The following is an 18,242-nucleotide window of genomic DNA, read 5'->3' as shown; positions in this document are numbered from 1 at the left end:
ATTCAATTCTCCTTCTCCTCCTCCTCTTCTTCTTCTTCTTCCTCCTGCTTCTTCTTCCTTCTTCTTCTTCTTCTCCTTCTCCTCCTCCACCTCCTCCTCTTCCTTCAAGCTGCTTCTAATTTTCATTTTCTCTTAATTTTCTCCAGTGATCCCGGAATTCAAATACATCGCCAACATGCATGGAAATGAAGTGCTGGGTCGCGAACTCCTGTTGAAACTAGCCCACTATCTGTGCGAGCAATACACCAGGGGCAATGTGGACATTCAGAATCTAATCCATCTGACTCGAATACATCTCATGCCTAGCATGAACCCTGATGGATGGGAAAAGGCATGGAACGAGGTAAGGCTCAGGTGTACCGACAATCTCACGTTACAGTCTTATGTTACCTTCGAGCATGATTCGAGCTATGCCCGGAACAGTCGCCAAGCATTCTCAGTAGGTTATGCCTAGCATGAACCCTAATGGATGGGAAAAGGCAATGAGCGAGGTAAGGCTACGATGTCATGTAAGCTTTGAGCTTGGTCGGAGTCTATGCCCGGAACAATCTCCAAGTACATCAGTAGGTTAGGTCAGGTTCCAGGTGTTAAGTATAGGAAGATCCTTGACTAATCTCAACCCTGAGTTGGTTAAACCCCGTACGTCACAAGGGATTCGAGATTCTAATACATTGAAACTGGTCGTAACGGATACGGGACACCACAAGCGGCGTGTGTGTGTGTGGCAGAAAAAGCTTGAGGACCATTGTCTGTCAGACTATCTGAATCTTTTTCCGACACACACATTCCGACGGACCGCGGTCTGTCAGATAGTCTGGTGAGTGGCTGACCAAAGATTGATTCATTTCATTTTCTTCTTCTAGGGCGGAGACAAAAGCGAGCTGGTCCAGCAATATATCGGCAGATCCAACAATGCCAGCGTGGATCTGAATCGGAACTTTCCCGATCTTGACCGAATCATGTTCGGAAATGAACAGGCCGATTATGATCTCAACAATCATCTCCTCGAAGGAACTGATAAACTATCACAACAGGTAACATGAATGCCGTGAACCTGAGCTGATTCCTCCTCAGTCGACACAAACTTTAGCTATCACGCTGAAATTTTAGACGAGGAGGATTTGTACATTTTGTGTTTGTGATGGGTTGAAAATAAATAAAAATACAAATACCTAAACATTCACACTATAGCCAGCGGCGATAGTACGTTCAATACACCAGTTCCAAATAGATCACTGAAGTTAAGCAACGTTGCGTTGGGTTGGTATCGGGATGGGTGACCATTTGAGCAATCGCGTGAAGTCGGCTTTTCCCGGCCCCACTCAGGCTGGGTGGGGTTAGTGTGAGGAAGCGGATAGCTTGTCGCCGAATGGCGTGTTGAACCCCGTTACTAAAAACCTTATTAGCAGTTATACAGTGACGGTAGACCTCCATCAAAACTTGCCTTCTAAGTTTAAGCGATAGGTCACGAATTCGATTAAGTACCATTCAGAGCTAACTTTATCGTAAACAGATACGGTACGCTCTCAGAACGGCTGGCTTTCTCCTATCCTGTTCTCCTTCTCTCATCGCTTTCGGGGCGGTAAGACCTTAGCAGTTACAGTAAAATTCCCTCTATCCTATCATCCTCTATCAAAAATCGTTCGATCATTTCAGATTCAGCCCGAGACGCGTGCTGTAGTCGCGAACTCCTGTTGAAACTAGCCCACTATCTGTGCGAGCAATACACCAGGGGCAATGTGGACATTCAGAATCTAATCCATCTGACCCGAATACATCTGATGCCTAGCATGAACCCTGATGGATGGGAAAAGGCATGGACCGAGGTAAGACTACAATCTCCCTTAGAGGACACGGGACACCACCGAATAACGGACATCTTCGAATAGCAGCACTTTTTGAGGAACGGGGATATTTTCAACAGATTGTTAAAGGAAAACAATCGACTGTCAAAGTACCCCCTTTTTCGTTAGGTATACGTAACGCTAAGCGCTTATAGGTTAAAGGAAACCTCCGAATGGCGGCGGATCTATTATACCGGACAAAACCTCTGGGACCGAGAGTCCGCTAATCGGAGGTTTCACTGTTTCGCAGAAAACCTCAGAATAGAACTGACAAATCATACAGCTGAAAAAATATCTGGGCCCCAAGCCCCAAATTTGTGCAGTATTGTGGGGTTTTAATGTATGTATGTAAAGGAACACGGGGCAAAATGGCACCTCTAGTGCTTATGAGGTCCTAACTAAAAAAATAAAAGTCACACAGATGTGTAATTTTGTAACAAAATAAAGCATAATTTTAGCTACAAATTAGATCAGACAAGAACGATATATGTATAACTAGAAAAAAAAAAACTAAAAAATATTTTTATGAGGGTACCAAATAAGACCGTTTTGCCCCAAGGCTGGGACAAAATGGTCCTATACCTTATACCCACAAAATACCTTGGGGTAGAATGGACCCTGGGGCACCATTCTCCCATTAGGGTATAGGGTACCATTCTGCCCCAGACGGTGTAAAACCATTTTGCCCCAAAGCGTCAGGCATTGCATCAAGCACTCGTGAAATCGAAAAAGCCTCCGTACTCTTCGAAAACAAAAGATAAAAGAATCAACCACAGATCAAAACAAAGATAACACTTGCAGGAATAGTTCCTAGTTCATCCAAGATCCAAGAGAGGTCAGCACTTCCTAGCTCCTAAAAACGGCGGGTGGTCGTTTTGCCCCGATGTACCGTTTTGTCCCGTGTTCCCCTACATAGATTGATTCCTTTAATTTTCTTCGTTCGTATTCTAGGGCGGAGACAAAAGCGAGCTGGTCCAGCAATATATCGGCAGATCCAACAATGCCAGCGTCGATCTGAATCGGAACTTTCCCGATCTTGACCGAATCATGTTCGGAAATGAACAGGCCGATTACGATCTCAACAATCATCTCCTCGAAGGCACCGATAAACTATCACAACAGGTAACGTTCTGGAATTAGGAGTTACTTCAAACCACTCCTAAGCAATATAAATCGAAGTCGAAGAGGGTAGGGAGAAAGCCAGCCGTTCCGAGAACCAACCTCAATCTGTATGGAATAAAGTCCGCCCGGGTGGGAGTCTAGTCCGCGACCTAGCGCTTACAAGGAAGGGGCCCTACCCTCCAAGCCAACTACGGATGGGTACGGCTTGGAGCCGGCCTTGAGCCGGCTTTTACGGATGGGTTTACCATTTGTTAACAAATTATTTTGATGAAATAAATAAATAACTACTCTGACACTTTAAAGCAAAATCGTTTAAAACTTCAAACTCACTTCCTTCGATTATTTCAGATTCAGCCCGAGACGCGAGCTGTCATGCGACTCATCATGAAAATTCCGTTCGTTCTCTCCGCCAATCTTCATTCAGGCGATCTGGTGGCTAACTACCCATATGATTCCAGCAGGTCCGGAGTAACTCAGGGAGAGTATGCTAAGAGCCCGGATGATGACACGTTCAGGTAACTACCCGAGTAATTGAAATAGTATTCTATCCGGGTAAAAAAAGGATAGGATCGGATAATCCGGATAGAACCCCGATAGAATCCGGATAAATAAGAGGATAGGATGTACCCGGATTCTATCCCGATTCTACCTGGGTAGAAACCGTAAAAGAGTCCCCCCATACCCTGGATGGAATCCGTTTTCTAACCATACGTTCGATGATGATACGTTCAGGTAATAACTGTTTCTTATTCCTAGTTAACTAGCGAAGTAGCGAACCAATGGCGTGTTCCTGAAAGCAAACTTCACACTTTGCACTTCACATATGCCAGTGTCACAGCAACTCGGCAACCTCCAGGTATCACACTAGGCTTGCATGGCGGAAGTCCCAAGTTCGATTCTCGGCGGGGTCGAAGTTTTTTCGGCTCTGTGCTTGGAGTTCGGGGTGCACTCAGCCTCGTGAGGAAAATTGAGTAACTACTTTAATCGAGTATCGACCAGTGGTGGCACTACCAGTGTAAAAAGATTTTTGAAAGAGGGAAATTGATTGCAAAGGAAGCACTTAGTAATGCTGTGATACCCACAAAAGTTGTTAAAAGGCTCTGCTTTAATTAGCGCAAATAAATTCACGATTTTTTTTTGACGATTTTCCACAGATACCTGGCGCTGACCTACGCCATGAATCACGCGGATATGGGCAATCCAGACCGCGAGCCTTGTCCCTACTCAAAACGTGTTTTGGCACTAAAAACTGACCATCGAAAATTTGACCCGATTACATTACTTTCCTTCCTATAAGATAAGGAAAGTAAAAATGATAGCGAGTCTCTCTATGGCTCTATCCTACGGTTTTGCAGGCGACTACGTGCTACTAAAAGTCGCAAGTCTACACTAGTAACCTACGATTCGATTTAAGTAGCTACTCTACTGTCCTCACGAGGGTGAGTGCACACTGTATTCAAAGCACAGAGTCGAAAAAATTTCGAACCCCACCGGGAATCGAACCCGGGACCTCCGGCGTGCAAGCCTAGTGTGATGCCCACTCGGCCACGGAGGTTACGTCTCAATATGCCGTTTTAATCTCCGACTCTTCCTTCCAGGTTCAAGAACCAGAACTCATGGAAGATACCGACGAAAATCACCTGAATCCTCTCGGATTTGACTACGGGGACACTCTACCCCAAATGAGACCTCCCAACTATATGTGGGCCTACAACAGACGACGAAAGTGAAGTGAATCGCTTCTTTTGTGATAAACCTGCACATTACTAAAATCTAAGAACTCCGTCAACTGATAACTATTTGCATCAATCTGATACATATTTGCGAGAGTTGCTGTTTGGTTTTACAACAATGATCTTACTGTTCTTTTTTACCTATCGATTTTTCTTCTGTCAACTTTTTCCGTTTCTTTCGCTTTTTTGAGGATACCCGTTTGGGATTCAAATTTTTGTTCCCTCTACATATTTTGTGCGAGACATTAATAATTGTGATTGGTTGTATAGCGTGATCTTTTACTGTTCTGCGATCTTTACCAATAGATTTTTATTTTTTTGAACTTTTTTTTCTCATTCTTTCTTTCAGTTTTCCCTTTTCTGAGGGTACATATTTGATTTTATCTGGAATTTCAATTTCTATCCCTCGCTTTATGTGCGAGAAATCGTTTCATTGAAATTAAAATAACTAAACTCTCCGATTCGTGATCTTACTGTTTACCTATCGGTTTTTTTTCTTCTTCTTCTTCTTCTTCTTCTTCTTCTTCTTCTTCTTCTTCTTCTTCTTCTTACCTTCCACTTTATTTCTTTCCGTTTTGGGAGTAACCAATTTTAAGTTACCATTTGATCCTCTTAAATCCCTTCCAGTCTTCCTATTTGATCTTTATCTGTCCATTTCCTGAGAGTAGGTCAGGCCAGTGGTACCGAAAACAACTTCACACTGCCTAAATTTCAATCAATCGATGTCGACAAGATGAATCTATGTTGTCGTGGCAGTGTGGACGGTTCCGTCGACATCGATCGACGGTTGCAGCTTATAGGTTAGTCCATCTAGGTACCATGAATGTTTGTAAATATCTTTTTTTTTTCTTCTTCTTCTTCTTCTTTTTTTTTGACGTTTTTAACTATCTTGCTAGAACTTCCTACCCCTTCTCAACCACCTTGGCATTTAACTACTTAACTAATGTTGTTTGGATATGAAAATAAAATTAACTTGTGGCACATACAAACGTACAAACAAACAAATATATAGAAATATTATTTAATAAAAATTCATAGGTAAACTTATTTGGTAATATAAAAGTAAGAACTATATGTTTACATTAAATTAAGCATTAAATACATATTACACTTACGATCTATCATAAAATTACAATAAATATAAAATTTATACAGAAACCTACAACACAAGCCTTTGGTATTTTTTATTATTTGGATCTGTATGAATTGTCCATAAAAAAATTTCGATACCTTTTGATTTACCTTTTCATACTTTGGACATGGATATTTTTCTTGAATTTATTTAGGTACCTACCCTTGGGTTATTACCTAAATACCAACCTAATTTATTATTATTATTATTATTATTTTTTGCAAGTAACTATCTCATTTTCAAGTCAATAGGACTTACCAGTTTTTTCTCCTCTCTTTCCAGTTGATTTCTTTCTCTTTCAATATCTCTATCCACCCTCCTCAGGTTTCTGTCATTTTCCCTTTGAGACTCTAGAAATAAGGAAAACATTCATCTTGTTACAGTTATGAGTAGGTGGGTACATTTTTGACTGTGACACTGTAAAAACAGTTGTCCATATTCTACTGTTTGTCAGACACCTGTCAGATATTACTTCCTCTGAGCTGCACATACAGTGGAGAGACCATTCACAAAATATGTTGCAGGTACTTCAACATGTTTCTTACAATCTCCTGGTAAGGCTTTGCTGATCAGCTTTTGCCCATCAGCAAAGCCAAAGTGAGAAACCCACCTTGACATTTTCGAGATTTGTTGCTTTAACTCCTGTACTTTTTATTTTCAATGAATGTCAAGAGAAAAGTGGAAGTAGTTCGATCAAAGAAACATTATCCCTACATAATATTTAAAGCTACCTATGTGCAATATGCATTATTGCACTAAATGGCCCAATAGTTCTAGGTGTGATAAGGTATGAGTCATCTAGCAATTCAGATTATTCGTAAAAATCAATCTTTTTGTCTTACCTTTCAGAGTGGGCTTCTTTCCAAAGAGGAAGTCCATATTGTGTACAGCTCTTGACAATCCTTCCGAAAATGATTTTCATAAAAAGAAAAACGGTCTCTTTCAGTTCTCTTCTTTTTATCAGTAGAAAATTTTCGCTCTCCCACTTATCACAAAAAATCTCAAGTTGAATAAAATTGAATTTTTTGAATTTTCCCTCCATGCTTTTGTTTACTTTCCCCCCACAGAGAACCTTTTGAGTCCTCTGTGTATTACATTAGAGCGAAAAAAAGTACCTTTCCCCAAAAACTAATTTGGACTACCGGACTACTCATTGAAAAAAGAATGAAAGTTCCCCTCTACGAGTTGGTACGAGAGGTACCTACGGACCTACGAACTTCATCTGTTTACGATAAAATCGGCCCATGCGCGGGAATCGAACCCTCGACTTAGCGCTTACAAGGCAAATAAAAAAAAAAAAAAAAAAAATCATTGGAAGCTCAAAAGAAAAAAAAATAGGTACCCACCTACTATGGAATTATGATGGTAACAACAATGATTTCTGCAAGTATGACATAAATCTGGACGGAAAACACAGGAGGAGGAAGAGAATTCACCCTATCTTCTCCAACTCACTATTTAGGATACACATCTTGAATTCACTCTATCTTCTCCAACTCACTATTTAGGATACACATCTTGAATTCAACACAGACGGTTTAGCGGACATGGAATGTAAGTAAGTACTAAGTACAGACACATGGCTGGAAAACTCCTCAGTTTTCCACTGAAGCCCAAATGTAGATAGTAGTAAGTAGATACGCACTACCATCACGTCAAACGAGCTCACAGGACGTGACGGTAGTCTGTTTCAACTTTAGAGTCTCGCTAGTTGAGCCTCGATTTTGCATCAGATAAGAATTAGATCCCGCGCACTCCTGTGTACCTGCAGGGGGGCCGGATTTTGTCGAGGGGGGGGGGGTGCTTCACATTTGCTCCTAAAGTCTAGTCCTTTACTGGCTAATGAAGCAGTGAAGGTATTTGGGTACCTAATTCTTGAGTTCCTGATCTGAAATAATATTTGCAACCATGTAGCCCAGTGCTTCTCAAAGTTGTCACCACCGCGGCACATTTTTCAAAACTCCAATCTTTCCGCGGCACTAAAGTGCACCCCAAACTCCAAGAACAGAGCCGAAAAAACTTCAATTCTGCCAGGAATCAAACCCGGGACCTCCGGCGTGTCGTGAGAACCTAAAGTGAGGCCTGTTTTAAAATACTTAACTTAACTATGAACTTTCAATAGCTACTTGAAAATGAAAATTTCATAAAATATTGTTGCATATTTGCATAAGGTATTTGAGTACTTTATTCCAAAAAGAAATAATAAGATATCCCAATAAATAAAATAGCCGTAGTAAAATCATGGTACATGGTAAAATCTACCTGCAAAACAAAATGATGGGAGCAATTGAATACTCGGTCCTCGGGTACCTACCTAAAAAAAAGAGCAATTGGATAACGGGGCAATTGTAGTGTCAGCAAATGGGAGCAATTGGAGAGCGTCCATCTAGGGAGGTGAGACTGCATTCCAGTCTACAATGGAGCCGTCATACCAGATGAATTGACCACGGGGTTCCTTTGCGTCCGGAGGTATAAGAGCGCCCTTCACAGATGACACAGAGCCTGAAAAAAATAACGTTAATAACATTGTCATTTACAAATAAAGCCCTTGAGTGCGAAGGGCATTCACTCGTAAAATTTTGTAGCCAAAACCAAATGTCAGCCCAAAAGCGATCAGCCTAGCAGCTGATTGAGGGCTGACGAAAAATGCCGACCCCGTCTAAACAAGGGAAAAGACGAAGAAGAAAAAGTTGTTGTTGTTATTTAAAAGGTTGGATATAGGGAACTGAACAATGGAGGTCTTATCGTCCCGAAAATCCCGACGTTGAAGAGAGGAGGACAGAATAGGAGAAAGCCATGCAGTTGTTCAGAGAACGAATATCGGTTCAAGATAAAGTTCGCCCCGGCCGGGAATCGAATCGGACCGCCGACCGACCTAGCGCTTACAAGGCAGACGCCCTACTTTTCAAGCTAACTAGGCTGGCGCGCTACCTTTTAAGCTAACTAGGCTGGCGCGCTACCTTCCAAGCTAACTAGGCTGGCGCGCTACCTTTCAAGCTAACTAGGCTGGCGCGCTACCTTTCAAGCTAACTAGGCTGGCGCGCTACCTTCCAAGCTAACTAGGCTGGCGCGTTACCTTTCAAGCTAACTAGGCTGGCCCACAGGCGAATTCCGAATCTTACCTTGTTCTGTGGTAAGAATTCCCTTGTGCCCGGTCAAATCAGTGTTCACATATCCAGGATGTACAGCGTTGACTATAATATCCGGCCTGGTTTGGTCTTTCGACAGGGTGGCATGCTGAATGAAGCTCAGCTTGATGACACCCACTTTACTCACAGTGTATGGATCGTCATGGTAAGAATTCCCTTGTGCCCGGTCAAATCAGTGTTCACATATCCAGGATGTACAGCGTTGACTATAATATCTGGCCTGGTTTGGTCTTTAGACAGGGTGGCATGCTGAATGAAGCTCAGCTTGATGACACCCACTTTACTCACAGTGTATGGATCGTCGGGCCAGCCTGCTTCCTGGTCCTTCCCCTCCTTGGCCAATCTAAGAGGTAAAAAATCAAAATCAAATTATGAATTATACCTAAGTGTTTTTGTCTGGAAAAACCCTTAGGTGGGCGAACAAATGGTACACTTACCCTACCAAAGAAGAGCTTTTTCACTTTTGTGGCTATCACAGCATTACTAAGTTCCTCACGAGGCTGAGTGCACCCCGAACTTAAAGCACAGAGCCGAAAAAACTTCGAACCCGGGACCTCCGGCGTGCAAACCTAGTATGATACCCACTAGGCCATGGAGGCTACTTTAAGAGGTTAAAATTATTAGGCTACTGCCCGATAGATCACGCAAATGTGACGTAAAACCAGAGGTGTAGGTATCTTGAGATTTTGAAATTAGTAAGCTAGCTGGGAGGTCTGCCTTGTCGGGTTCGATTTCCGCCCGGGCCGGATTGTATCCTAAACAGACAAGGTTCGTTCTCGGAATGTCTGGCTTTCTCCTATCCTTCTTTCTTCTCTTTCGGGACGATAAGACCATAGCAGTTTCAGTTACACTCACTTGACATAGTCATGCATCATGCCTACAAGCTGATCCTCGGTTAGACTATCATTCAGAAGAGTCTGTTTCAACTCCTGGCTGGGGACCTTGTAAAGCATTCCGTATTGGGAAGCCACATTTACCACCCTGGCATGAGGACGGAGCAACGGGAATAGCATATGGCATACAGTGACCAAGGCGAAGAAGTTGGTCGCAAGAGTCGTCTCCGCTTGTTGCCCGAATGGGGCATTGCCCTGGAAATGACGAAAATTTGGACCAAAATCCAATCAGTTTTATTCTCAAATACCAGCCTATGAGTAAATAGCTTGGTGTGTGTAGAGGTAGAGCTGTAGAGCGTCTGCCTTGTACGCGCCAGATCGCTGGTTTGATTTCTGCATGCGGCGAACTTTACCACAAACAGACAAGGTTCATTCTTGGAAAGGCTGGCTTTCTCATATCCTATCCTCGTTCTCTCTTTGCTTTCGGGACTATTATACCTTCCTTCTTGCAGTTCCCCTCGATCAAACATTTATGGAAATTTCAATATTCAGCTCTGCACTAGAATTTTTACTTTTTTTCAGTAAGGATGAACCTCAAGATATTCAGATTTTTTTCTACACATTTATTTTACACTTTTTACCTCCTTGGAGTAATTAGTAGTACCTAGTTACTACCATAGAGGTAATAGCTACTACCATTCAATACCTAGGTAGGTATTGAAGGTTAACATGAAAAGGGGGTGAAATGAGTCCTATATCCTGTCTTCCTTCTCTCTTCGCTTTCGGGACGATAAAACCTTAGCAATTTCAGTTACCTTTGTCAAACCTACAAACTCTTTTAACTTTCTCGTTCCTAAAAAATTACGAAAAGGAAAACAGACGCATTGTAAAAAATACTTGGAAATCTTAAAATAAAATAGTTTTTATTTTTATATTGCACTTCAATACAAAGGTTATCACACGAATTTTAATAACATAATTAATCAGTACGGAAATATTATAAATGGGGTACCCTTCCATGAAAATATACACGATACACCCATAATAAAGTAACAGTGGCGTAGCGTCCATGTAGGGCGTGTATGGCGGCCATCCACTCAAAATTTTACTCAAATACCCTTAAATATTGACTTTGAATAATTAATGTATTTTTATTAGATAAATAAAAATTATTATCCCTTGAAATGGTTACTTAAAAATTCCTTAAAATCCCTAAATCCTTTTTTATCCCAGTCAGACCCGAAAAATCCCCGAAAAGGGATAAAAATCCCACTGTGTCGGGATAAGACACAGTAAGAATACTGAATAGGGCACCTTACACCGCTACATGCATGAAAGGGTATTACTTGCCCAACCACGTCTATTTTGGTATGGAATTTGATGCGTACTTGAAGTAATTATACGATATACAGAGACGGCATTGTTTGACTATTTATTATACCTACGTGATTATACGTAAGTTATTACTAGTAGGTATATTGGTACAACTTTCAAGTTTCAGGCAGTAAAAAACAAGGGATTTCCTATTACTTCTATTCTAGTTTTTGGGACAGTAACGATCTAACATAAAAAAAACCTCCTAAACAGAAAATAAAGACAAACAAAAAACCCCAATCCCAATACCAAGTATTAAAAAGAAGTTGGTGAACGATCTGGCATGCCAGAGTTTAAGAGCAAATAAAAAAAATTCAATCATTGATCCTAAAAGTCGGATACTGCCAAACTGCTAGGGTAAGATCACTTCTGGACAAAACTAGAGAGTGGTATTCATAGACAGGGCCGGATTAGCCCTCCGCGGGGCCCGGGGCAGTTTCAAAGGCGCGGGGCACCCAGGAACTAGCTCCGTGTGATTGTAGGTATCTACCTACAATTATTTTTATATGCAAATAGCACGTGCCATCATCATCCGATGATAGAACTACGAAATTATAAAATAGAGAAAATAGAGAAAAAAGGAAAATATTCCGTGTGATTGTAGGTATCTACCTACAATTATTTTTATATGCAAATAGCACGTGCCATCATCATCCGATGATAGAACTACGAAATTTGTCATTATAAAATAGAGAAAAAAGGAAAAACCCCTTGTTTTTGATAAGCAGCCACAACCACAGTAATTACATCGTCAATAATGGGTATTGGATAGCCAATCCATAATAGGTAGGTGTTAGGTTAAGCAAATCCGTAATAGGTAGATCTGGTAGATACTAGATAGGTATCTATATTGGGCATAAGTAGTAACCAACAGGGCTGTATCCAGGATTTTGTCGATGGGGGGCCGATAGTCCCAACACTAATGGACGAGAAGGGGTGGATGCTCCAATTTTTCTGAGTCTGGCCTATGGTAAAGGACCCCCCGTAAATACGGCCCTTGTTACCAATGATTTTCCTCAACGGAGATACTAGATAGGTAGGAATATGGTAGGAACCTACTCCAACAGGGCTGTATCCAGGATTTTGTCGATGGGGGGCCGATAGTCCCAACACTAATGGACGAGAAGGGGTGGATGCTCCAATTTTTCCGAGTCTGGCCTATGGTAAAGGACCCCCCGTAAATACGGCCCTTGTTACCAATGATTTTCCTCAGCGGAGATACTAGATAGGTAGGAATATGGTAGGAACCTACTTATATGGAAAAAGGGAACTCCGAGTGGAGGTAATACCCAATGCTGACTTAGATAACTCTTATCCAAACACCTATCATTTGGATATCAGTCTCATCAGTTGTCTTGAATATCTATAACTCTAAGTAGGCTATTAAGTATTTTTATCACGAAACGGCGTAGATTTTTCTAACTTCTACTGATGTGTCGCTCAACATAAATAGGTTGGTATTAGGTACTTTGTTTAGACTGTCAGGTTAGAACCAGACCAAAAAAAAATTAATTTTAGAGCATGTTTTATGGATATCAGTCTCATCAGTTGTCTTGAATATCTATAACTGTAAGTAGGCTATTAAGTATTTTTATCACGAAACGGCGTAGATTTTTCTAACTTCTACTGATTACATATAAATGTGTCGCTCAAAACATAAATAGGTTGGTATTATTAGGTACTTTGTTTAGACTGTCAGCTTAGAACCAGACCAAAAAAAAAATCAATCAATTTTAGAGCATGTTTTACACCCGCTTTTATTTCGCAGCCATGGAACAACTATGTACTTTGTACTACATTAACCTCATATGGATTAGTACTTAGTAGCATGTCCATCCCGTAGTATCTATGTCCCTCATCAGATGAGCGAAAAGAACACTGCTACATTAGCCTCATGTGGTCTATGTCGTAGCATGCCCATCCCGTAGTATGTCCCTCATTAGATTGGCGAGAAGAGGCACAATAAAGATGAGCGAAAAGAACACTGCTACATTAGCCTCATGTGGTCTGTGTCGTAGCATGCCCATCCCGTAGTATGTCCCTCATTAGATGGGCGAGAAGAGGCACAATATTTGCGATTTGAGGTTTTAGGGGCAGTTAGGCCATCATGGGAAAGTAATTACTTTCTGATGATTTACGAGTTAACTCGTAAATCTAGGATATACAGGAAAAAGATGAGCGAAAAGAACACTGCTACATTAGCCTCATGTGGTCTGTGTCGTAGCATGCCCATCCCGTAGTATGTCCCTCATTAGATGGGTGAGAAGAGGCACAATATTTGCGATTTGAGGTTTAGGGGCAGTTAGGCCATCACAGGAAAGTAATTACTTTCTGATGATTTACGAGTTAACTCGTAAATCTTAGGAAATACGGGAAATTACTAGATCTAGTCATTGTCATTGAAATAAGAGTGCAAATCCTATACCTTCATAGCCAATAAATAAAATACTAGTTAATATAGGAGGTAGAAGTAGAATTAAATATTTTTAAAGTACCCACAGGTGGATCTTTCATAGTTTTTTACTTTAACAAAATTTCGAACACATTTCATTTTTGTCGTATAAAATGATATAGTACAGAATAGACGACCTTTTATCGTAGAAGCTAAAAGGCTGTCGTGCAAACATACTTTCACGGAGGTTTTTTTGTGTTCACCTACGAGTATTACAGAAGTTGTGCTGTGTTTGGAGTCCTCGCTACCACCCGTCGTCAAAGGTATCTGATTTAAAGAAAAGAATATACCTTGCACTACCAGAATGAGACTGAAAAGTCCCTTATGCTGGGTTCTAGACAATTCTGAACCCCGGATTCGCTCTTGGTTCCAAAAGGACTCGTCGATTTTTGAACCCACAGTTCTATTTAGGAGATAGTATCATCATGTACATATTTTTGAGTAGAACGTATAACTTGATTAACTTGTAAACCCATAGCTCGTGAGCATTGGTCAAAACAAATTCGCTGTAGACCCAGCATCAGAAAAAAGTGTTCTAATCCCACACAGTTCTAATCCCATCACTTCGTATGAGCTTAACCCATCTTTTGGGGTAGTTGCCCCAATCTAATCCCACTTCGTGCAAACATACTTTCACGGAGGTTTTTTTGTGTTCACCTACGAGTATTACAGAAGTTGTGCTGTGTTTGGAGTCCTCGCTACCACTTGTCGTCAAAGGTATCTGATTTAAAGAAAAGAATATACCTTGCACTACCAGAATGAGACTGAAAAGTCCTTAAGTCCCTTATGCTGGGTTCTAGACAATTCTGAACCCCGGATTCGCTCTTAGTTCCAAAAGGACTCGTCGATTTTTGAACCCACAGTTCTATTTAGTAGTATCATCATGTACATATTTTTGAGTAGAACGTATAACTTGATTAACTTGTAAACCCATATACATAGCTCGTGAGCATTGGTCAAAGCAAATTCGCTGTAGACCCAACATCAGAAAAAAGTGTTCTAATCCCACACAGTTCTAATCCCATCACTTCGTAGATTCGTACAAGCTTAACCCATCTTTTGGGGTAGTTGCCCCAATCTAATCCCACTTTCTCACTCCCCTTTCCATTTCAGTTCCAGACGCACACACACGGACAATGCTTTCCCTCGCCCTTCTCCTGTTGGCGGGCGTCAGCACCGTTCCCGCCCGGCATATTGTGGACGAGGCGTTCCAATTCAAACACCACGACAACGCGGAAGTGCTCTCCATTCTGGAGTCGGTGCATCAGCGGTGCCCAAACATAACCCGCGTTTACACCCTCAATGAGAAATCGGTGCTGGGAAATCCTCTCCTGCTGATAGAATTTGCGGAGAAACCTGGCATTCATCGACCGTGTAAGTATTCTTTTGTAAAGTCTTTTCATAATTGATCTTTTTTCACAAAAAAAAGAGGTTTGATAGAAGGAACTGTAACATTGGAGTTCTTATGGTCCCGAAATCAGAGAAAGCAGGGAGGACGGGATAGGAGAAAACCAAACATTATCGAGGATAAAGTTTGCCCCGGGTGGGAATCGAACCCCAACCTAGCTAGCACGTCCAGTTAGAGATATTATTTCTAAGGTTAGGCCGAGTTGCTGAGAACACGTACAGGTCACCTGATGGGGGAGATAACCTATGTGATCTGTTTCACCTATTGGTGTCCAGCTGCAGGAACCTAATACAAAAAAACAAATTGTCAGGGTCACAACGAGGATAAAGTTTGCCCCGGGTGGGAATCGAACCCCAACCTAGCTAGCACGTCCAGTTAGAGATATTATTTCTAAGGTTAGGCCGAGTTGCTGAGAACACGTACAGGTCACCTGATGGGGGAGATAACCTATGTGATCTGTTTCACCTATTGGTGTCCAGCTGCAGGAACCTAATACAAACAAATTGTCAGGGTCACAAAGTCACAAAAACAAACTTGATTAAAAATACGAGTCCACAGAGTCCAGATTCCAGAAAAATGACCTTCTCTCCAATTCAGGCGATCTGGTGGCTAACTACCCATATGATTCCAGCAGGTCCGGAGTAACTCAGGGAGAGTATGCTAAGAGCCCGGATGATGATACATTCAGGTAACTAAAAGAGGATTCTATCTGGGTTCTACCCGGATTCTATCTGGATTCTACCCGGATAGAATTCGGGTAAAAAAGAGGGTAGTATCCTGATGAGATAATGTTCGTTCTCGGAACGGCTGGCTTTCTCCTATCCTGTACTTCCTCTCTCTTCGATTTCATGACGATAAAAGAAAAAAGACCTCCGTTGTAACCGATCCCTCTATAAAAAAAAATAAAACTTCTTCTTCTTCTTCTTCTTCTTCTTCTTCTTCTTCTTCTCCTCCTCCTCCTCCTCCTCTTGCTCCTTCTTAGATATTATCTACTTAGATCTTAGATAGTGTATTAGATATCTACCATTTGACTAATAGTTAGGTAAACAAAACCGGCTAGGCATGTACTGTGATGGGACTTGGTAGACCTGTGCATGAGCCCTACACGCCCTACACTTGAATTTAGACCACGCTACGCCACTGGTAGGATCGGATTATTCCATCCTGTAATCGGATTCTGTCCCAATTCTACCCGGGTAGAAATCGTATAAATGTCCCCCCTAACCAAATAGAATCCTGTTTCCACCCATACGTTCGAAGATGATACGTTCAGGGAACTATTACAAATTTTCATCAGTATATGGGTTTCTTCAAATTAAATTGATCCCAAGGGCAAGGCAATGCCTAAACCCTTGACAAATGGAGTGTGCCTGAAGGCATGTGATGTGTTCCAATCCACTCGACCCCTTCCTATTATTCCTTGCTAACTAGCGCTAACGGGACCAGAGCAGCCGAACCCTAACCAGCCTGCTAGCTGGAGGTTACAAAGGGTTTGTCATGTTTCAAAGGAAAAGCACGGGTCCTCATGATTGTTGACTGGGGTTCGGGAGCATATATATGTACCTATACATATTTTTACTTTTTAAGTCAATATAGTATTAATAAATTAATTATGTGTTAATTACGGGGCAAATAATATTCGCTAGAGACCATCAACCCCATTCAGTCCAGCTAGAACAAGAACAACTAGAGCTAACCAAGGACGTGTTGGTTCCTACTTCACACTTTTTACTTCACAGCAACCACTAGAAAGGACATGATGTTTTTCCTCTACTATTACTTTTTCCTCTACTATTACTTGATTACTTAAAGTGCGACGCAGGTTTGAATTCCAACGGAGACATGAACATTTACTCATTCGATCTGGGCTTAATAGGACCTTTAAGAGCTCAGTAGGACCCTTTGAGTGAATTCTATACAGTTCACTGAACCACTATCACTAGTGTTCACTATTAATCTTAATTTTATTTTCCACAGATACCTGGCGCTGACCTACGCCATGAATCACGCGGATATGGGCAATCCAGACCGCGAGCCTTGTCCTTACTCGGGCAGTCCTAACTTTGCCCGACAGGGAGGCATCACTAACGGGGCCAAGTGGTACGTCGTGACGGGCGGTATGCAAGATTTCAACTACCTATCGTCCAATGACTTTGAGCTGACGTTGGAGCTGGGCTGTGTCAAGTTTCCACCGGCTGAACTGCTGCCGAACGAGTGGGAACGGAACAAGAATGCCCTTGTGGAATTTATGTGGAAGGTGAGTAAGAGCCTGTGGGCCACAAGTATAGGAGGGAAGAGGCTGCCTCTGTGGCCGAGAGGTCAGGAGCAATGAAACAACCTGGAGGTGCTGGGTTCGAAACCCGGCCAGGGCGGAAATTTTCTAACCAAATTTTTCCGTTCTTGGAGAGACATGGTTGTAAAAGAAAGCGCCTTGAAGTAGGTACGAGAGGTTATTCAACTCATAAAATGCACGACACCTTGTTTAGACTGCTGGGATAAAGAGACTTTTCAGTCTCATTAAGGGTTAGGTGGTAGAAAACGCCTCCGGCGTTAACCTCGCCTAGTGGTTACCTTCCACTCAAGAGTCTATTATTATTATTATTATTACCAGGCGAGTGTCTTGACCACTCTTCCCTCGAATATGCTTACCTTACCATACGCACATCTGCAGACCGATATCTTGTGATGGAGAGGACACGGAAAGTAAGTAAGTACGAGGCTAGGAAACTCGTCAGGTATTCACTAAGAGCCTAACAGTCTCGCTAGTTGAGCCTCGATTTCAGCATCCGAAGGAACTTGAGTTTTTGATGAACTTTTGGATCCCTCTCCCACTTTGCCACTCACAGTCGGAGCATTGGCCATCTGAAAAAAAAGCATAGAATTATAGAATAGAACATACCTTGTTTATATGCTTATCCTGGTGTGCAATAGTCCTACGTACTGGTCTCCGCACACAGGAATTTCGTCAGAAAAGACCCCCGTTTCAATGTAATATACTGTTTATCCTGCTTGAATAGGACTAAAAAGTCCCTTTACCCCAGCAGTCTAAACAAGGTCCCTTGTTAGCACATGGAATGTGCCAGTTCCCAATCGGTCACTGATCAAGTGATAACTAAAGTCAAGCAACGTTGAGCGTGGTTGATATCCAGATAGGTCGGTCGTGAGCTACGAGGTGTTTCGTAGGGTAAAAATCCC

At 41.8% G+C, this 18,242-nt stretch overlaps 1 protein-coding gene and 1 long non-coding RNA gene across 3 annotated transcripts; one reads left to right on the top strand and one right to left on the bottom strand.

The window, feature by feature from the left end:
* Positions 1-125: 125 nt before the first annotated feature.
* LOC103511299 (carboxypeptidase E) lies at positions 126-17,394 on the top strand. Of its 2 annotated transcripts, XM_026825106.1 has the most exons (5): positions 126-343; positions 864-1,034; positions 3,315-3,390; positions 15,645-15,735; positions 17,025-17,394. In XM_026825106.1, exons 1-5 carry the CDS (start codon positions 176-178, stop codon positions 17,377-17,379), a joined length of 861 nt encoding a protein of 286 aa, XP_026680907.1. In that variant the 5' UTR covers positions 126-175; the 3' UTR covers positions 17,380-17,394. The 2 variants fall into 2 exon arrangements, with proteins under 2 accessions (XP_026680907.1, XP_026680908.1); XM_026825107.1 differs by lacking the exon at positions 15,645-15,735 and having other exon boundaries at positions 3,315-3,481.
* LOC113468303 lies at positions 6,100-6,885 on the bottom strand. The gene is made up of 2 exons (XR_003392106.1): positions 6,674-6,885; positions 6,100-6,181 (listed from the first exon to the last, which is right to left on the bottom strand). It is a non-coding gene; the product is annotated as an uncharacterized LOC113468303 (long non-coding RNA).
* Positions 17,395-18,242: the final 848 nt, after the last annotated feature.

The sequence above is a fragment of the Diaphorina citri genome, unplaced genomic scaffold (assembly GCF_000475195.1).
Source record: "Diaphorina citri unplaced genomic scaffold, Diaci psyllid genome assembly version 1.1 scaffold698, whole genome shotgun sequence".
In the NCBI taxonomy this organism is placed as follows: Eukaryota; Metazoa; Arthropoda; class Insecta; order Hemiptera; family Psyllidae; genus Diaphorina; species Diaphorina citri.
This window is presented reverse-complemented; position numbering and strand designations above follow the sequence as displayed.

Coding starts and splice junctions, on each gene's coding strand:
- LOC103511299 (XM_026825106.1), top strand. CDS start 176: ATGCATGGAAATGAAGTGCTGGGTCGCGAACTCCTGTTGAAACTAGCC. Junction 1,035..3,314: donor CTGATAAACTATCACAACAG/GTAACATGAATG, acceptor CGATTATTTCAG/ATTCAGCCCGAGACGCGAGC. Junction 15,736..17,024: donor CCGGATGATGATACATTCAG/GTAACTAAAAGA, acceptor TATTTTCCACAG/ATACCTGGCGCTGACCTACG.